At 37.5% G+C, this 22583-nt stretch overlaps 1 protein-coding gene across 2 annotated transcripts in view; it reads right to left on the bottom strand.

Moving 5' to 3' along the window:
* LOC121424758 (antiviral innate immune response receptor RIG-I-like) overlaps positions 1-22583 on the bottom strand; it is a 44097-nt gene that overhangs the window by 10078 nt on the left and 11436 nt on the right. For both annotated transcript variants that reach the window (XM_041620527.1, XM_041620528.1), the window contains exons 8-13: positions 22226-22388; positions 19487-19612; positions 18061-18227; positions 16084-16225; positions 15192-15422; positions 14545-14712 (exon numbers count right to left, since the gene is read on the bottom strand). In XM_041620527.1, coding sequence (XP_041476461.1) covers positions 14545-14712; positions 15192-15422; positions 16084-16225; positions 18061-18227; positions 19487-19612; positions 22226-22388 — 997 coding nt within the window. The remainder of the gene's footprint in view (positions 1-14544; positions 14713-15191; positions 15423-16083; positions 16226-18060; positions 18228-19486; positions 19613-22225; positions 22389-22583) is intronic.

Here is a 22583-nt window from a genome sequence, read left to right as displayed (position 1 = left end):
ATGACGATTTTTAACATTACATGCATTGTTATTTTATTTTTGCACATCCGGAACTGTGGTGTAGGTATGGGGGGGGGGATGGGGGCACCTTCCCCCCTGAGATTTGGTCTGCCCCCCAAAGTGCCCCGGAAAAAAATTGGCAGAGCAAAAAAAAGGGAAAAATAGGAAAAGAAAAAAGGAAAAGAAGAAGAAAGACAGAAGAAAACAAGAAGAAAATAAGAGGAGGAAGACGAGTGAATGAAATAATGTGATGGGAAGATTTGCAAAAAAAAAATCTTTCATGTTACTATATACAATTTTTGCTTGCGCTTCTCGCGAAAATTGTCTGTTCGATGAGATTCATATTTCGCTCTATACTAGGCTGATATGGAGCAAGTTTTTAAATAAATATACAAAACATAGGTAGTTGAGTTAGGACATCGATCTTTCATTAGTTTTTTCATTTACAAATGCTCTGTAAAATGTCCGTTTTATGGTCTACATATCAGCATTTTAAGCTCATGCTGCGTGGTCACATCGTTTGATTTGCCAAGTTCATAAAGTGTCTACGTGAATTCCATAATGTTCCATTAAACGAATGTATTCAGAATGTCCAGATTCTAGGTTTAAATTTAAAATATGTGCGATAGCCTGCATGTTCTTTATTCAAAATGTACTTAAATTATCCAGTTTCACATCAGAATATCACTAATTGTCTGCTCACGCTTCACGATCGCATTATAAAATATGAAGGGTGTCTTGTTTTTAGGTCTAAAATCTGAATTTTCTTCCTCTCGCGCTTCACTTTCGAATCAATTATTAAATTACATACCTATCTCAAATTATTAATACAAAAAGTGTTTAGAATGACCATTTTTTAGGATGGAATGTAAAAAAAAAATTTCTCACGCTTCGCCATCGCATTATTGAAACATTTACCGTCTTCGTAACTGTAAGCATTCTTTAACAGGTCTCTTTTCGATAATGCTAAAAGAATTGATACAAATTTCTGTGGCTGCCCCCAATCTCATGTTGGCAGCTTCCCGCGCCCCTTGTGGATGCGCGTTTTTTACTTTATTGTCTACGCGCTGCGCTAATTAGTTTTAAGTCTCTTTACCAGTGATTCTTCCGATAATTAAAGATAATTCTTTGTTTTCACATTATTTAAATTGTTAATCGAACGAATTGGATCATAATTCTTGTGTATAATAGTAGTTTATATTTTCCAACACTTTCTAGGTCTAACTTGCCAATTCAGTGTAATTATAAAACATATTTTCTTGATTATATTTTTATGATATCAATGCGCGCAAAGTGCCATGACAACCCAAAATAACTATTTTCTTGATTTTGTCACTTTGCTGTTATTTGACCTATAGAAGGAGACCTTTGTTTACGGCTCCTCTGCAAAATCTGTTTTAACATTACTGCCATGCAAACGTTATTTATGTCCAGCCAACGAGGTGAGTTGGATCGAAAGAAGTTTTATTCATGATATTGTTGATATAAATTATTAATCAATTCTTTATTTTCATGTAATATTATTCTAACGATTGTGGAATATGATGGATATTTATGTTTCGGAACTTGGTTGATATTGATGTGCTTTTGTTTAAATTACGTAATTGTACTTGAAACTTAGTGACATGACATTTGGTTATGAATGATGAGAATTAGTTAAGAATTATTGTTTGAAATGTTATATGATCGTATATGTCTTGTTTGAAATGTCATAGTTGAGGAAATTTCACTAAAAGAGTAATTTAATAAGACTTGATTAATATATGTTTAATTGGAAAAGATATGTTATTGCAATGTACATATTCGATATGAAAGTAATTGTTTTAATTGTTCAATGTTTGTTACAGTTTCACGGCACTGTTTGGAAATAAACTTTCAACATCCGTCTAAACGTTGGATCTTTTGACTTTGTGTAAATAACTTGGTGGCAGTTACAGTGAAACTCGATGGACATTGAATCCTGTCCAACAAGTACCGGTATGCTTAGATGATCGTGTAGATGTATCAAGCTGAGCCATTCGATGTCAACCAGTGCATTCGGTCCCTTCAAGCCATCGGTTAAGGCGCATCGCGGGATATTCGGCAACTGAGTGACGGCTTCAAAACCGTGGAAACACATCTAGATCTACAACGCAACCCAGAACTTTAAAGATGTCAAAGCACCAATGAACGAGAACTAGAACTATAGGCTCAGAATTATAACAATTAATTGAAGTAGACTAACAACGAACTGAAGCAAGAGTTACAACCGGACTAGGCCTAATTTTATTTTATTGCATCTACATGTAAGTCGATCGTATCATGATTCGTCTTCAGTAAGTCATACCATTTTATTTATTTCTTTTCATCAGTTGCAAATGATTGATATAATTCATATATCTCATTATACAGTTATATTTTCTAAATTCAAATTTCGGTCTTTGAGATATTTTGCCGAGAAATTATTTGAATGCATTCTTCTCAATTTTGAAGTTTGATGGAGTATCTGTTACTTGCAATTTAACTCCAGATTATTTTGCAGAAGCTAAATTTCAATTTTTGCTATATGATTCAACAATTTCCATTTCTATGTTGAGAAGTCAGATGTAACTATATATTGTCCATTTGGAATTTCTATGCTTTTTTATGAAGAATATATACAATAGGTTCCCTGTTGTGATTCAGCAAGTTGATTATTGAATTAATGCCCTCATCGGTAGCATGGATATTCATGTAGACATAGATAGCATGTCTGTAGAGAATATGCGCCGTTCTGCTCGCATAAAGAAACTAACAGAAAAAGCAATCATGCAAAAGAAAGATGATGAGTTGCAGGGCAAATTTTATTCAGAACACCTTGACCTGCTAACAACCCTAAAGGACACTGATAGATTGCTCTCTTCATTTCCCATTGACGAAAATGAACTTTCTCTGCGGAAATCTGATATTTCTGCAAGATTCGATTCTCTGCGAAAAGTTGCAAGTGAACTTGAAGAAATTCAAGGCGGTGTGAATGAGGACATAGCCAAGCATTTAGATGAGCTTTCCCCAATTATTGTAGACACAATTTCAAAAATTGTGGTTGCCGTTTCTGAATCACGACGGGAAACATTCATTGAAGCACCCTCTGTTTCAAAGAAGTCTGCTGCGTCTAAGATGTCGAAAATGTCTACAATTTCTTCAAAAAGGGCAGTTGTAGCAGCTGAAGCGGCAGCATTGCAAGAGAAACTTGCTGCTCACAAGCGCCAGAATGAATGCCAGATGGTGTTAGAACGCCTCGAGATGGAAGAAGATGCTCGAAGGAAAGAAGCATCACTCAAGATAGAACAGCTACGAAGAAAACTAGAAGAGGAACGCCTAGAAGGTGAACTAAAGGCACAGGAGGCAATGATAAGAGTGTATGACGAAGTAGAAGATGATGGTGCGTCAACAGATACGATGAGATCGACAAAACAATTGATTAAATCCCCTAATCAAGATGACAAAAGGGTTAAGTCGCAAAAACATGACGCCTCCATCGATCCTCCTGTCAAAAAGAGCAAGGCCTTAAATCCTGATTCACCTGTCTTCCAGCCATCTCATTCTTCAAGCGAGGCCCAACAGAATGAAAGTCTAGCAGAAGTTCTCACTCGAACGATGACACTTAGTCGGTTACCAATTCCTGAGCCTCCAGTATTTATGGGTGATCCTCTCCAATATCCTGACTGGCTATCAGCTTTCACAACTTTAATTGAATGTCGTGGAATTCCCTCTGGTGAAAGGATACACTACCTAAGAAAGTACATTGGAGGATCAGCAAGAGAGGCTGTCAGCGGCTTCTTTTTGCTGAGGTCTGAGAAAGCATATGAACAAGCCAGAGAAATACTTGAGAAGCGTTTCGGCAATCCCTTCACCATTTCAGAAGCCTTTCGATCCAAACTTGACTCGTGGCCAAGGATCGGCAATAGGGATTCCAAAGGCCTTCAGAAACTTTCAGATTTCTTGCAACAATGTCTTCAAGCATCATCAGAAATCAAAGACTTGGAAATCTTGAATGACATTCGGGAGATGAGCAAAATTTGCATGAAACTTCCGGATTGGATTGTACACAGATGGAATCGCACGGTAGCGAAAGTCAAGAAAGACAATGGCAGGTATCCATCATTCAGAGAATTTGTCTCATTTCTATCAGAAGAAACTGATATTGCCAATGATCCGTATGTTACATATGACACAGTAAAGGCAGGAAAAGACAAGAATCATAACGATGCTTTCCAGATACAGGAAGAAAGCAAGAATCCTACATCTCGTCAACAAAGGACAACCTTCTCTGTAGCCAGCAAGACAAGCACTACCCAGAAGACATGTGTCCTCTGCAAACGGCAGAATCATGGGTTGAATGAGTGCTGGGACTTCAATCAGAAAACTTTGGAGCAAAGGAGAGATTTAGTGAAGAAAGAAGGTCTTTGCTTCGGATGTCTCTCCAAAGGTCATATGTCAAAGCAGTGTCAAAAAAGGGCTGAGTGCAAGAAGTGCAACAAGCGCCACCCAACAAGTCTACACAATGAGACACTAAATCAGCTGTCTACGGAAAGAAAACATGATCAAAGTGAGGCACAGTCTACTCAGACCAAAGAAATTACCAAGGAGAAAGAAGCTTCTTGCAACAGAGTCAGGTCAGATGTAGATGTTTCTCTCACATCGATGGTGCTGCCTGTTTACCTATCTAGTTTGGATGACCCTCAGAAGGAGATACTAGTATATGCCTTACTAGATACGATGTCGGATACAACATTTATCACAGATAGTATTGGAAATGACCTACAGGTGTCCTCTGAAACTGCGATGTTAAGTTTGACTACAATGACAGATTCCAAGACAATTCCATGTAGGAAATTCAAGAATCTTGTCGTTCGAGGTTTTAAGTCAGCAGTAAAGATACCTCTTCCTGCTGCATACTCCAGGGACTCCATCCCTCTTGATGAAGCTCATATCCCCACAGAAGAGACAGCCAACAAGTGGACTCACTTAAACAATATCTCGAACCAGCTCGCACCAAAGCAAGATTGCCCCATAGGTCTGCTCATTGGATACAATTGTGCCCGTGCTCTTGCACCAAAGAATTGCATTCTTGGAAAGAATGATGAGCCATTTGCAGTAGAGACGGAGTTGGGATGGAGCATCGTCGGTGGTTCTCAGAACGACTCCACAGAGAGCTTTGACACGATTGGGCAGACATATCGTACTGTCAATGTGAAGGTAGCAGATCCTAGTCTGACAGACAGTCAGTCTAATGTGAAGTACATTTACAAGACACAGTTAAAGGAAGTTACTGCTGGAGACTTCCTTCAGATGATGGAAAGAGACTTTCATGAATTAGACAGAAAGGAAACGATGTCTCAGGAAGACAAGAAATTTCTAAAGATCATCAAAGATGGAATCCACCAAAGGGATGATGGGTATTATGAAATGCCCTTACCTTTCAAGAAGGGTGAACCTGATCTGCCTGACAATCGGAAAGCTGCTATGAGCCGACTTCACGGATTGAAAAATCAGTTCCTGAAGAGACCAAAGTACCATGAACACTACATGACTTTCATGAATGAGATTCTTAAGCGAGGTGATGCTGAGAAGATTCCCACAGATGAAGTGTCTACTTCAAGCAGTTGGTATATACCACATCATGGTGTATATCACCCTAAAAAGCCGAACAAAGTCAGGGTCGTATTCGACTGTAGTGCTCGATACCAAGGAACCTGTCTGAATGATCATCTTCTACAAGGGCCCGACCTGATCAATCCCCTTATCGGAGTTCTGTGTAGATTTCGCCAAGCACCTATAGCCTTCACTTGCGACGTAGAAAAGATGTATCACCAGTTCCGTGTGACGAAGGAACATCAAGACTATCTCCGTTTCCTGTGGTGGGAGGATGGGGATCTCTCTAAGCCCCCAGTGGATTATCGAATGAAGGTCCATCTCTTTGGAGCCACTTCTTCTCCGGGATGTGCAAACTTCGGGCTGAAGCAAATAGCAGAAGACCACAAAGTCCTTGGTGTAGAAGCTGCAGAATTTTTGAAGAGGAATTTCTACGTCGATGATGGCCTTAAATGTGTATCCTCTGAAGAAGATGCCATTGACCTTATCAAGAAGGCAGTGTCTATGTGTGCCAAAGGTAACCTGCGTCTTCATAAGTTTGTCTGCAACAATCAACGAGTGACAAGCAGTATCCCCGAATCGGAACGAACTGTTGTTGCAAAGACTAGTCTGGAACTCGGTCAACAAGGCTCCACATCAATTGAAAGAGCACTTGGGATACAATGGTGCATCAACTCAGATGAATTCTGTTTCAGACTAACCCTCAAGGATCATCCCCTGACAAGACGCGGAATTCTTGCCACCGTTGCTTCCATTTACGACCCACTTGGTTTGATTGCACCTGTGGTTCTTGTTGGAAGACAGATTGTCCAGGAAATGTGTAGACAAAAGATGGACTGGGACCATCCTGTTCCTGAAGATCTCCGTCCACAATGGGAAAAGTGGAGACTTGAGATTCTGAAACTTCCCAAAGTTACGATCCCTCGTTGCTTCGAACCACAAGACTTTGGGACACCTCAGAAAGTGCAGCTCCACCACTTTTCAGACGCCTCTTTATCAGGATACGGTCAGTGCTCCTATGTGCGTCTAAAGGATGAAAATGGCAAGGTCCACTGCTCCTTAGCCATGGCAAAGGCAAGAGTGACTCCTCTAAAGCCAACAACAATCCCAAGGTTAGAACTCCAGGCAGCTACCTGCTCCGTGAGAATTGCTAGTATCCTAAATGATGAACTTGACTACGATTCTCTCACGCACCACTTCTGGACAGACTCAAAAGTTGTTCTTGGCTACATATACAACGAGACTAGGCGATTCCATATGTATGTTGCCAATCGTGTTGAACGCATACTTCAGACTTCATGCCCAGAACAATGGAATTATGTATCCAGTGCTGAGAATCCTGCTGATCATGCTTCTCGAGGATTGACGACAGAAGAAATGCTATCATCCAACTGGCTTACAGGACCTACCTTTCTTTGGAAGAGTGAGATTCCTACACAAGATGTCGATGTTGAGGTTTCTCCTGACGATGTTGAAGTGAAATCAGCAGCTACTGTTCATGTTACACAGGTGGAGAACTTCACATATTTCGAAGATAGATTGACTCGGTTCTCCAGTCTTCATAATGCAGTGTCAGCAGTTGCAGTGATAGTAAAGTGCTGCTACAGAAAGAAGGACCTGAGCATTGATAAAGTAGAAGCAAGACGAATAGCGGAAAGGAATATTATCCGTGCAATTCAGAAAGAAGCATTTCGTGAAGAAAGGAAGCAAATCGAGTCAGATCCCTCAGTCGGTTCAAAGTCCAACACATTGAAGCAGCTTGACCCTTTCCTTGATAATGACAATCTTCTACGGGTGGGAGGTCGGTTGAAAAAGGCCGAGATGATGTATGGTGCGAAACATCCTATCATCCTACCAAAGCGAAGCCATCTATCCAACCTCGTTGCCTTGCACTATCATCAAAGAACTGCACATCAAGGAAGAAATCTGACCATCAATGCCATTCGTTCCAGTGGATATTGGATCATTGGTTGCAGGAGTATTGTCTCATCTCTAATCAGCAAGTGTGTAATCTGTATCAAATCCCGAGGCAAGCCAAGAGGACAAAAGATGGCCGATCTACCTCAGGATAGAGTAGAGCCTTTTCCTCCTTTCACCTACTGTGGACTTGACTGTTTTGGTCCCTTTACTATCAAGGAAGGAAGAAAGGAGATAAAGCGATATGGGCTCATTCTTACCTGTATGGCTATGAGGGCCGTACATATCGAAATGCTAGACGATCTGTCCACCGATGCATTTCTCAATGGACTAAGATGTTTCATTGCTATCCGGGGAAATGTTCGCCTCATTCGCTGTGATCAAGGATCTAACTTCATTGGAGCCAAGCATGAATTGAAAAAAGGCCTCCGTGAATTAGATGGAGATCGCGTTGCCACTCAATTACTGAAACTTGACTGCGAATTCAAGATGAACCCTCCTTCTTCAAGTCACATGGGAGGAATCTGGGAACGACAAATCAGGAATGTCAGAAATGTTCTCGATGGAATACTAGAACAGTCAGGAACTCAACTAAATACATCCTCTCTTCGAACGTTCCTGTACGAAGCTATGGCTATCATCAATAGCAGGCCATTGACAGTTGAAGATCTGGAATGTGCGGATGGTCCACTCCCCTTGACTCCGAATCATGTCTTGACCATGAAGTCAGGTATTGTGATGCCCCCACCAGGAAAATTTGAGAGAGAAGACCTCTATCTCTCAAAAAGATGGAGACGTGTGCAATACTTAACAGATCTCTTTTGGATTCGTTGGAAGAAAGAGTATCTTCACACCCTCCAAACCAGGAAGACCTGGCCAAAACAACAGCGAAACTTCGAGGTAAATGACATAGTCATGCTACAAGACGATGGTCTTTGTAGAACACACTGGAGTATAGCCAAGGTTGTTCAGACTTTCGTAAGCGATGATGGCTTTGTTCGTCGAGTTAAACTTCTCAAGGCAACTCCGGACTTAGACAAGAATGGAAAACCTCTCCAAAAGAGAACTGTGCTTGAAAGACCTGTCCACAAGCTGATCTCCTTAGTCCCTAACTCCGACTAAGTTTACCCCTTTGACTCTTTCACTGATATCATTTTGTCTTATGGTTGTTATATATATATATATATATTTACATATAGACAACCCTTTTTATTTGCCTATCTTTGAGTGACTTGTGTAAGAGATTTCTTACCTGATATTTATGGTGATTATATTTTTTGCTATTGATTGTACTTTCATGTGTTTTATTCACATTCTGGATATTACGTGTGTATCTATACATATATATATATAATATTCAAAACAAAAAACAAAGAAAAAAAAATCAAAGAAGATTTTTGGGTGGGAGTGTGGCTGCCCCCAATCTCATGTTGGCAGCTTCCCGCGCCCCTTGTGGATGCGCGTTTTTTACTTTATTGTCTACGCGCTGCGCTAATTAGTTTTAAGTCTCTTTACCAGTGATTCTTCCGATAATTAAAGATAATTCTTTGTTTTCACATTATTTAAATTGTTAATCGAACGAATTGGATCATAATTCTTGTGTATAATAGTAGTTTATATTTTCCAACACTTTCTAGGTCTAACTTGCCAATTCAGTGTAATTATAAAACATATTTTCTTGATTATATTTTTATGATATCAATGCGCGCAAAGTGCCATGACAACCCAAAATAACTATTTTCTTGATTTTGTCACTTTGCTGTTATTTGACCTATAGAAGGAGACCTTTGTTTACGGCTCCTCTGCAAAATCTGTTTTAACATTACTGCCATGCAAACGTTATTTATGTCCAGCCAACGAGGTGAGTTGGATCGAAAGAAGTTTTATTCATGATATTGTTGATATAAATTATTAATCAATTCTTTATTTTCATGTAATATTATTCTAACGATTGTGGAATATGATGGATATTTATGTTTCGGAACTTGGTTGATATTGATGTGCTTTTGTTTAAATTACGTAATTGTACTTGAAACTTAGTGACATGACATTTGGTTATGAATGATGAGAATTAGTTAAGAATTATTGTTTGAAATGTTATATGATCGTATATGTCTTGTTTGAAATGTCATAGTTGAGGAAATTTCACTCAAAGAGTAATTTAATAAGACTTGATTAATATATGTTTAATTGGAAAAGATATGTTATTGCAATGTACATATTCGATATGAAAGTAATTGTTTTAATTGTTCAATGTTTGTTACAGTTTCAAGGCACTGTTTGGAAATAAACTTTCAACATCCGTCTAAACGTTGGATCTTTTGACTTTGTGTAAATAACTTGGTGGCACTTACAATTTCTGCTCGTGTAACCATCTAGTTACATACAAATCTTTTTCAGGATCACACATAACATTGCTCAGAATATTAAATTTTGAGGACAAAATACATGAAATTAGAAAAAAAAAATCGCTCACGTTTTGCGCTCGCACTTTTTATAAGGCTTACGAGATTATTTCATGTTTATGTTATTTTATAAGAATAAAACTAAGAAATGACTGGGGAAAATATAGGTGAAGATAATTTCGGGCTCTGTCCCTTATTGGCGAAAGTCAAATCCGCCCTTGTGACACATACATACACACCGAAAAAATGGCCGGTGCCCCTCCCCTGAAAAGGCAAGCCACCCCCCGTGCCACCCCCCCGGGAAAAGAAATCCTAGCTATGCCACTGATCCGGAATTATTTGGAGAGCAAAACGATACGTTTGCTCTTCCAATATTTTTATTCGTTAGACGATCGCCACATTGCTCCCTAAGGATCGACACCTCTGTGGTTAGGGCCCACGAAAAATTCTTTAAGGGGAGGGGCTGACTATGCAAACAATAACATTCTTTAGTTTTAACAATTTTGTACAGGTTTTGGAAAGTTTTTAAAGACCTCCAGCCTCCCCCCTCGCTTTTGCGTCCTTTGTGTTAGTTCACATGTTTGTTTATCTGTTAATTTTAGCGGTTGGATTCATGCAGAGTTATAATTGTTATAGTTTTGTCATTATTCCAATTTTATGTTAACCTTGATTGTGATTGGTTTCTAGGCTCTGTTGCTATGTTAATTGACATAACGGCAAAATAACAACAATTGTAACTCTTTATGAAACGGATCTCTGATTTATTCATAGAATTTGATTTGTTTTACTTAAATATACACTGTAAATAGAGTAATTGTTTAAAATCTTAATCGAGTTGTTTAAACTAGTCACTATAACAATTATTGTTTAAAGTTTTGAAGAAAAAAAAAAAATAAAAACACACGAATAAATTAATCAAAACTCTAAGCAATAGTTGTTAGAAATTGTCTAGCTTAACTTGATAACTCGCTTAAAATTTCAAACAGCATTTTTACAATGTATAGATAAGTATTAAAAGATGAAATAAAATTTGTTTTTATGATTCATTAAGTCATACAGATATTTTTTTTTTTTAAATCACAATTTTTTTAGGGTTGCAGTGGTTACTGTGAGGATCCCGATGGAAATATATTTTTTTTTCTTGGATGCTGATGTATATGAAACAAAACGCCTTTCAAAAAAGTTTTCTACAAATTAATGGAGGTAATTTGGGCCCGAGGAATTTGAAAAGCACAAAAAATATTTTGTAAACTGGACGAAAATAATTTTAATGCATTCATTTTTACACATCTTTCAAAATATCTTTTGGAGAATAATGCACGTAGCACTGTGCATGATGAATTTTTAGGAAATGAGGTGCTTCAGCACTCCTGCTTTTCAGGGTCATGATTACTATGATACGATAAACTTCTACATGTATGTTCTAAAACCCAAGAGTGATATCTGTCGTCTATTACGTCAGCCACTATGACTGATTAACCTAGACGTAAAATGTTTCCAAGGTAATTGGTTATATACCAGCTTGGCGTTTACCAGCAAAAAATGCTGTCCTGCCGAGTTCCTACGGGAGTTACCATAAACAGAAACAGAAACAGAAAACTAAATGTCGGTTGTATTAAGTTTTTACCGTATTTTGTTAATGTTCAGATGAAGTGGCTTTTATTATTATGCATTTCTTTTAAAAGAGATGACATGTTTTTTTTCCTTTGATGGTGTAATGATTGTTTTTTAATCCTTTTTGTTTCTTTAAGGTACCCAGCGGAAGCAATGCTCGAGTACCGCAATTTAATTTATATAGAAGAGGCGGCATCGTTTGATTTCAGTAGAGTGGAACTTCCCGTTAACAACATTGTTTACGTATTACAGGCAGGAGATCACGTTAAAACCATATCAGTTGAGGAAGATTAATAATTTATTTAAAGTTTCAGTTTGGATGAATATTTATTCGAATCAATCGAGAAAACAAATGTGAAAAACAGATGTGAAATAACAAACGTGACATGCATTATTCGAAGATGTCTCTCATTCATTACTTTTTTCATTGTTTGCATTAATCAATAGTTCAGTTTTTACATACTTTAATAAAGTCCAACTTTAATGAATCATAAAACATTAGAACATTGGTAATTTTATGTGTTCAGGGAGGAAAGGCTTTGTTTCACTTGACAAGACGAAAAAATTGAAATATTTCACATTGACGATCATAATGAAATGAAGTGGATTATGTTTTTTTCGTTATCTAAGTGAAACAATGTTTTATTCCTTTTTTGAACATGTGAAATTACAATTGTTTTAATGTTTTGTGGTCTGTTAAGAAAGTAATTTTGTTAAATCGGTAAAAATTTAAATGTTATACAAATCGAACGATGGTGAACGACAAGATGGTGAGTGATATCATTGATCCTCTCATTTGAATATCAGATTTGCTGGCATACATAACATTTGTGAAAAAAAGTGATCAAAACTTTGAAGGAAATGAAACCTTTGAAACAAAGAGCCTGTGTTACAACAAAGTCAAAGAAACAAATAAACAAAAGATAAATAAATAAATAATAAGAAAGTTATGAGCATTTGAAGTTTAGGTCATTATTATAATGTAGATCCTCCAGTTGGCAATGTGTGATGTCACATGTGAACAACTTTCCCATTATTTTGCTATATATTTAATTATATATAATTATGTTCAGTAATACTTGATTAACCTTATGTGCAAGTTTAATGAACTAGGTCTATATATTTTCTAAGTTATGATGACATTTCAAAAACTTAACCTCAGGTTAAGATTTTAATGTTGATTCCCCCAACATGGTCTAAGTTCATTGACCCTAAATGACCTTTGACCTTGGTCATGTGACATGAAACTCTAATAATTATGTTCAGTAATACCTGATTAACCTTATGGCCAAGTTTCATGAACTAGGTCCATATATTTTCGAAGTTATGATGTCATTTCAAAAACTTAACCTTAGGTTTAGATTTGATGTTGACGCCACCACCTATGCAGGTGAGACAAAAAATCAAAGAAACAAATCAACGAAAGTTTGAGAAAAATCGGACAAATAATAAGAAATTTATGAGTATTTGAATAATGCAATCACTAATGCTATCGAAATCCTCAAATTGGCAATGTGACAAAGATGTGTGATGTCACTTGTGAACAACTCTCCCCATCACTTTAGGGTATATTTCACTTCAATTGCCTCTTTTACAATATCTATCAGTAGACCATGGATTCTTTCCATAGGAGGGCATGCAATACAGGTTTTTAAAGAAAGCATCATGGATAGTTTGTATCAAAAAAGCAAGAAGCAAAAAGAGACATTTTGAGGGTATTTTATAGTCCATCAAAGAGAAAGTTGTTCACATGTGACATCACACATCCTTGTTGCATTGCCAATGGCAGGATCTCCATAGCATTAGTGATTGCAATATTCAAATGCTTATAACTTTCTCATTATTTGTCAGATTTTTCTCAAACTTTTTTTGTTCTTATTCTTTGATTTTTCTGTTTCAACACAGGCATACTTGTTCCAAAGGTTTCATTCCCCTTTAACATAAATTTTCTAATTATTACAATTAAAAAAATGTGGCTGATATTTTACTTTTGTACTGAAAATGCATTTGATTGTATAAATCTTGGAATACATGTTGGATATTAACAAAGAAACTACAGTGGGTTGTCACGTTCCAGTTGTTCATAAAATTGTCCATAAGTTTATAAACAGTTTGGTGAAAGAGTTCCATATATACTCCAATCTTCATGCCATTGACATACATGTCTCACATCAGGGTCATGTGGTCCACTGGTTAGAACATTGTACTACTAATGATCGAAAAGTTTGTGAGTTCAAATCCCAGCACTGCCGTTATCTCCACTTTAACCCCCCAAAAAAGCCCAAGAGTAATTTCTGTCTTCTATAATGGTCAGCCACTAAGAGTGATTAACCTAGACATAAAATATTCCCAAGTAATTGGTTATATGCCAACTTGGCATTGATGCAGCAGAAAGCTGCTTTGCTAAGTTCGTACGGGAGTTACCTAAAAAAACATCACAGAAAGGGTAAAAATAATGCGCAATTTGATTTTCAACCAATCAAATGCGCACTTTGAGGACTTTATAATGATTTGGGTTTGGTAGTTTTGCAGGCCACAGAATAAGTTTCTTGACTTTTTAAATTAAACATTTTCTTCAGATTGACATTTCCATCCATTTTTCATGTAGAATATACAAATCACTAATATCATGAATATAGTACAAAAACAATGTAAAATAAAATATGTACATGGAAGAAGATGTAGGTACATAGCCTCATGAAAATCTACATACCTATGAATAAAGACATCATGTGAGCAGATGAATACTGTGACAAGGACAAATTTGAAAACAATGCCTCAGGGAAGATCAAGCTCCCCCCCAAAAAGTCCCAAGTCACCGAATGAAGATCGGACATGGTCACTTGAAAATGACCGTCATGTTATTGACCAGACGATCTCCACTCTCCACCTTCAGTTAACTTTTGGACTTTCACTGTCGCAAACTGTATTCTGTTATTCCTAGAGACTTTGTAAAGGAAGCGGCCCTATCCAGTAAAAAATGGATTAAACTCACCCCTCGCTTGGACTCTGGCTATGTCGTCTCTGACGTAGTTGTATCTGACCACTAGGTTGCACATCTGGATATCCAGACCCTCTTCTGCTACTGAGGTCGAGATGACGAGCTTGTGTTTCTTCTCCTTGAACATGGCAAGTAACTGCTCTTGTTGGGTTTGAGTCATACCTAAATTAGAACATAATTTGAGTGATATACAACTTAATTTCTGGCATGTTGTCAATGACCTCCAGCCCTGTCCATCATAGTAAAAAAATTTCTACATCCAACACTCCTAAATCTCTTTATAAACTTATGTCACATGTTGTCCCTCAGGGATCTATCTTTGCACCATTGTTGTTTTTCTTTTCCATATCTGAAATGAGACAACATTATTTGATGATGATCATTCTGGGGGTAAACATGGACACTGAGCAACAAACCTACCAGCATTCTACCAGCTCCAATCTGGCTCCTGCAATGAGAAATTTCAGAGATGGAATCCTAGAGATGACTTTTCCTGACTCCAGGTTAGTAAAATTCAGATGAACCATTTCCACCTGTCCCAATGAGGGTGCCAGGACTGAGGAATTCTCGAGATACCATTTCCTGGATCCGTACCAGTAAGCTCATATTAAAGTCCTGAAGGAAACAAATTCAAAACTTACCAGTACTACCACCCGTCCCGATGAGAGTGCCAGGATTGACGGATGCCAGAGATGGTGTTTCCTGGATCCAGGCTTGTAGCGCTCTTGTGGAGTCCCTGGTATTGGTGAACAGGATGGCCAAGGTCTCTTCCTTCTCTTTGTATTCTTGAATTAGGATCTTCTCCAAACACTTCAGCACTGGATTCTCGTTGCTTGGTCCATGACATATCTCCTTAATCTTAGGTTTGATTTCTACAATAATAAAATATATTATAGAAGTAGCTTTTTTACTTCCAAAGATCTGGAACTGCTATAGGCCTATACATTTACTTTGTCCATGGACAACCTGTACTGGGTTCCCACCAGGCAAACTACTGTTACAACAGAGAGACAGAGAGTAATGGATTTGTAGCAAGCAATCAAAGCTGTAGTTAATCTCCAAGAGAAATGTCAAAGTTTAACACAGTCACAATGGACTTCTGCATTTCGCAAAGTATTCAGAAATGAATTCCTTTTTCAGGTGCTTGAAAAAACTTACATTATCTGTAGCTGTTGTTGAATTTGTTCACTAAATATTTATTCCTTAAAAACACACCAATGCATAAACCATTTATAATAATAAAAAAATTAGACATCCCAACTTATGTGACTAGAAAATATGGACCATTTTTCTAAAAGATATGAAATAGCATTTCCCATAGGATTTTATAGTAAAGCTCTCAAGAAAAATAGGAACATCATATCCAAACACAAGATCAGAACAGTAAAAAGAGTAATATTCCTTCCTCCAAATTCAGAATGGTTGAAAAGTCATAAATGAGAATACTGATGATTTGCATTAGGAGGTAGACAAAATAACATCAATTGCACTAATTTCAAATGAATGCACTTATTAAACCACAGTGAGACCTACTTTCAAAGAGTTTGATCAGTCTGTCCACCGAATCCTCTGTGTTTTGTTTCATGTCGATCAGATTCTGTGTAAAGGATTTTATATGATTCAGAGCGTCCACTGTCCTGGCGTCTCTATTGATGTACAGCGATTCGTTGTATACCTGCAGAAAAGAAAATAATTCAGATTGAAATTGAGCATTTGTTTCCTAATATGGAAAATTTATTTCTCACTAGTGGGATAATTATCAAACAAAAAAGATTACCCCCCATAAAAAACCCCAGCAAACGCTTGAACATAGATACCTTCATGGTATTATGAACCAAAAATTGATGTATCATTTTTAGATGACGTTTGAATTATGGTTATTCATGATTCCGCTGTACTATGACTGTATAATGACTTAACCATAAATAGACGGGGCTATTTCAATGCCTTAGAAGATCTTGGTCGTCGATCACGCCATCGCAATGAATATTGGCACCCATCTAACCCATGGCTTAATCTACACAACAATAAGATCAAATTCTGCAAAAAATCTCATTACCTAATTCATTATGCTAATTTATCAAACGTTACTCTAGTTAACTTAAATAATGCCCCTAAATGCTAAGTTTTGGTACACAAACTCTTTATAATCAGAGAATTGTGAGAACATATAAATAGTTATCACTATGAAACTTGAAATAGTCGGTAGTTTCATATAATGTCTTCACGCTGCCTCTTGCCTCACAGGGATCGCGCAATAGTTTTGAAAGTCGGGGGGCTGACTATGCAATAAATCACAATCAAATGCAAGACGAAAACCTCCATTTGAGAACACTATACCCCAATTTCCCTCAATATATTCTCTTCTCCAAGTACGACAAACCCACTGCCCCAAGCAAGCAATTTAAGTATCAAAACACCTGTTTCTTGACCTTGGTCCGAAGATAACACAACAGCCCGAGTGCGGTCCCTGCAAAGCATGCCATCATTTTACTTTCCTTATTTCGAGGTTGATTTTCTTTGTTCAAAATTGAAAATGGACTAATATTGGATTTCTGAATACAATATGCCTTTGAAAACGTGATTAAATATAGAAAACAATAATTTCATTCCGAAGGTCTTACTACAGGCAGAGAAGTCCTACGTAATAGCACAGCTGTTGTTTATCATTTCGTCCTTGGCTCTATTTACTGGCCTGTGGAGGTGAAATTGAGACAACAGGATTGCCTGGCCAAGAATGGTTTATCAGGGCTCGGAAATGTTATTGAGATTTTCAAATGATAATTGGGGTATAGAACCGCAGTTTGCAATCTGAACTACGGTCTTTCTCCAAACGGGGGTTTAACGTATTGTGGTAATTTACGTTATTTGTACACGGTGTGGGTAAAAAGTTGGGGGGGGGGCTGAAGCCCTTCTAGCCATGGCCCCAGTAATGGACCTTCAGTGCTCCTTACTTTTCTAACTGAAGAAAGAAAATTCATTTTGCTAGGCAAGAGACAGTACAATTATTACAAAATATTTATTCCTTGTCCGATTTTGATCAAGTTTGAGTGTTTGTTTGAGAATTTTTTATCTGTTCAAATCATACTTTTATTTCAGCCTGGAGTACCCCTCTTAAAGGTTTTACATTTTCAGATACAGTGTTCCCACAGAAATTTGAAAACAGAATTCCATGACTTTTCCATGACTGAACTGCTGCTTTCCATGACTTCCCCTGATGTCCTGGGAGTTATGTAGAATTTGGGATGTCACAAAACTGGGAAAAATGGAAATCATAAACACCAATTTAACAGAGTACGATTGCAGAGTATGAGAGTTGTGAGACACGACAAACTGGAAAGCTGCCATAGCCAAGAGGTAAATGCATTTCCATGACTTCTCACACATTTTCCAAATTCCCAGACTTTTCTGACTTTCCATGACCACAAATTTTTCCAGGATTTTCAGTTACTGTGGGAACCCTGCATACATGTACATTTCCAATTTACTCATGAGCTAAGAGAGGCCAACCTTTAGAAAATTAGCACAATCTTGAAGAACCCTGGCTATTTGGGAGTCATTCACTTCAACAGAGAGGAACTGTAGTAACTTTGTGGTCACCCCTTCATATTGTTGAGTGCCTCGAAAAGATGACATTTCTGTCATTTCTTGCCGACATTCCAGGATCTTTTTACCAGCTGCAAAGAGGACATTATTGATATTACAAGGAGTTAAATCTTAAATACTACTACTACTATTACTACTACTTATACTGCTGCTACTTTTATTGCCAAGGTCTGGTTTAATGTTTGTGAGCAGGTTAATTCAATCATTTTGTTTCATACCTAACTTTATAAATTCTACATTTAACCCTAATTCTCCGGGGGGGGGGGGGGGGGGGGCTGCATAATGGTCCTCCATCGACAATTTTCGCGATATATATCTGCTGCGCAAAATTTTTTACCTCGCCGCTCTGTGACTTTTTACTTTCAAGTCTCGCGCAAATTTTGAGACCAAATTTTGACGCCCGGGTAGGCGGTTACGACATTACGCATATGTAAGTGCATGTCAGACCCCAAATTCCTCATAAACGTGATGTCATGTACAAATCCAATGAAAATTGTGTATTTATAAAATGTATCATTATTTCTACTTTTAACGATTAAACTTAATTAATTTTGCCTTGTTTATGATCAAGAATTAAGTCTAGAACGATTTCCATTGAAAAAACATTAAAAAACAAAAAGTTTTTTGCGATATATCTGCTGCGCAAATTTTTTTTACCTCGCCGCTCGGTGACTTTTTACTTTCAAGTCTCGCGCAAATTTTGAGACGAAATTTTGATGGGTAGGCGTTTACGACATTACGCAACATTTATATGTAAGTGCATGTCAGACCCAACATTCCTCATAAACGTGATATCATGTACAAATCCAATTCTAGGAGCTTTATTTAGTGAATCACAGCAAAAAGTATGATTTCATGAATAAATTAGCATAATTAATTCTTATAAGATAAAAATATATGAATTCAGTAAAATTTACAAAATCATGCAACTGCGTAGATTACTTACATGTAATTCTCTACCATCATGCAAATTTTTGTTGTGATTGCGCACTCCACAGCTGTGATCTTAAGGGGGGCATAATGGGCCCCCCCCCGGAATGACGAAAATCAAAATATCCCGGGAGATTTAGGGTTAATGTCATTGAATCATCATCATCATACTAACTCAACATTATGATCATAATAATAATAAGGACATTTGACAATGCGCCGGTATCCATCATAAAAAAATGCACATGGTGCAGTAAAGTAAGAAGTCGAAGAAGAAAAAAATCATCATCACCACCACCAACATACAGTACATATGTACATCACTTATTACTCTAGCTATAATTATGCCCCCACTGATCAGATAAGACTGATATTAATAATATATTTGTTTCATTCTTACTTATTCCTCCCTCCGCTGATATCTTATCAAGTATTGAGACTATAGTCTGTTCGATTGGCTCCATTACACGGCCTAGTTCAATCTTGAATGGGTCTTTGTCATCTCTCCCCTCTACTCCTATTGTTTCTGCACATTCGAAAGAAAAGAAATCAATGAAAAACCAAACATATCATTCAGCTTACTTAAAGAGAAATTCCAGCAGTTGCAGTAAACACTGAATTCATGAGAAAGTCTGTAAAACAAGGCTTAATTGTCAGTATAATATCGAGGATCTAAATCTGGTACAGTTACATTAACTTGAAATCTACGCTGAAAAATGTTCACACCGAAGATCCCAACACAGATAAGCGCACGTGGGACAACGCTTTACCCGAATCCTGTGCTTATTTGCTTATTTCTCAGCAATTAAACGATTTCTTCCAGAATCCTTTCGCACCTGCTTTTTATTTATACAAACAGACACTTTGGTGGTCATTTCATTGGATTCTGTACCAACTCATTTTCATATCGTTACCAAAACTAGGATTTACCTTTAAATCTAAGCAAAGATGGTTACAGCATAACTGTACAATGGTTTAATAAGTCTTTAAAATCAAGGTTACTTGTCACCTTGCCATCGTAGATTTAAATTCAGAAAAGCTAGCCTGTAATAAAGAAGAATGAAACCTTTGGAACAAGTTGGCTTTGTTGGAAACAGAAAAATCAAATAAGATCAAAGCAAGCTTGAGAAAGTTATGAGCATTTGAATGTTTCAATCATTAATGCTATGGAGATCCTCCAATTGGCAATGTGACAAATATTTGTGATATCACATGTGAACAACTTTCCCTTTGATGGACTCTAAAATGCCCCGAAAAAGTCTATTTTTGCTCTTTCTTAGGGTGATGCAAACTCTTTATCCATAATGATAATGTATTTTTTGAAAATCTGTATTGCGTGCCCTCCTACAGAAAGAATACATGATCTACTGAGAGGTGTGAGAAGAGGCATTTTAAGTGAAATATAGAGAAAAAATGGCAAAGTTGTTCACATGTGACATCACACATCTTCGTTGCATTGCCAATGGGAAGATCGACATTACAATCATGATCAAAACTTCATATGCTGGCAATTTGTCTCAAACTTTTGTTTGTCTCTTTTTGCATAAACTAGCCTGTTTCAAGGGATTCATTTTCCTTTAAACTACCACACTGAAGATGGACACATGTGGGACAGTGTACAAACCTGATAAAAGTCCCAACACTTGCCTGGAATACCAGATGCTCCTTTTTATACTTTCTCAGTATCAAAATTGCACATGTTCTACGGGAATCATTTTGCACAGAGATACACACAAACATGTGGGTAGAAGTTCTATTGGATTCTGTTTGACTTTGATCTTATTTTGAACCCTTTGCGAGTGGCGTTTATGGTTCTGTCTTTCCTGCATGCATTCCGCTATTTGACAGCATAATATACAACCAAACAATTTAATTTGATATCATATTCTGCTCTTTGTTCCTTTGTGCATCTCAGTATAGCTGCACTGTACATAAGGACATGTAAACAATCTATCCAGAAGTGAGACCTGGGCCCGTCTTACAAAGAGTTACGATTGATCAGATCAATCGTAACTATATGGAAAACTACGAAAAACTTGCACTATGTCCTCTGTGTGCAATAAGAAGCGCAGTGAATTTTCAAGAAAGCAATGAATGCATGAATATACATCATAGCTAGAAAATATTTTGAACAAACATGCATAGTAGATGTTCACGTTGCTGGCCATCCATAGTTATGATTGATCGAATCAATCAATCATAACTCTTTGTAAGACAGGGCCCAGGGCCCTGCCTCAGACCATGTTGCTATGGATTCAAATAAAAACAAAAATAAAATGTGCTTTTTAAAATTATTCTATTAATTTCTTTCTTTTTTCGGGGGAGGGGGGGGACATCGTGGTCTAGACTCTCATCTTTCAATCTCAAGGATGTGGTTTTGAATTCTTGTCATGACATGTTTTCCTTCAGCAAGAAATTTACCCACATTGTGTTGCAATCAACCCAGGTGAGGTTAACTCTTCATGCGTTACGTTCGCATTATTGCACATCCGTAGGCGTGTTTCGTTCGCATTTTTGCACAACCACACATTTCCCATAGACGTCCCCTGTCCCATTGTTTTTTCGAACAATTGCATACCGTACATGTGCGCCGATCGACGGATTATCGCAGTTTACAAATTACAGAATCGTTGAGTTTTTTTTTGAAAAATCAATACATCCTGATCACAGCCAGGAAGTTCATTGAAAAAGGAGAGGATAAAATCAATAAAACCCTCCTCACAAACAATAACATGGCCAGGTTTTATTGTTAGGAGTCTGTGACTCATGGCACGAATGTGAATGAGACCCTAAAATAATGCAACACACACGGGGTTTACAGGTGAACGCATGAAGAGTTAATGGGTACCAGCAGGAAGTAATTCCTCAAAAAGCTGTGAGCACCAGATTGGTAGGCTAGCTTAGTCGGGGGTAACATAGGAGTGCCTTGAGCAACTAATGTGGATATATGCACTATCCCTTATTAATTCTATTTCACTTTATTAGAAGAATATAAACAGAAGAACCTGTATTGGATCCATTGGTCCAACACTTCTTGGTTTTGACAACAGGGTCCTAAGTTATAAGCTCCTGTTGTAAGCTAGTGAAATCCTGCAGTTCCATTGTTCAATATTACAAAGTACTTTGAGCATCGCCTCACCTTCTTTTGGGGTGTGGTAGCTCCTCTTGAGGCTGTCTCTGTATCTGACCACCGTTGAGATCTCATCCGCGTCGAGATTGGCGCAGAGTTTGAGGACATGCTTGACGGCATCCCTCTGCCTCTTGGCCTTCTTCACACCCAGCGATGCAGTGAGACCCACAACCTGCAGTAGAAAGAGAGAGAGAGAGGAAGATGAGGGACAGAGATGCTAATGTTAAAAAGAAAATTTCAGCATTTTTAAATCAGTATTTTCAAAGAAATACCACAGGACAACACATCAAACTGGAACTTTAGAAATCAGCAGTTTGCATAAAACCGTCAGTATACTCATTTTTCAGTACTAAATACATGTATGGAA

The sequence above is a fragment of the Lytechinus variegatus genome, chromosome 12, assembly GCF_018143015.1.
Source record: "Lytechinus variegatus isolate NC3 chromosome 12, Lvar_3.0, whole genome shotgun sequence".
Taxonomy (NCBI): domain Eukaryota; kingdom Metazoa; phylum Echinodermata; class Echinoidea; order Temnopleuroida; family Toxopneustidae; genus Lytechinus; species Lytechinus variegatus.
The sequence above is the reverse complement of the archived record's forward strand: the minus strand, read 5'-3'. Positions and strand labels throughout refer to the sequence as shown.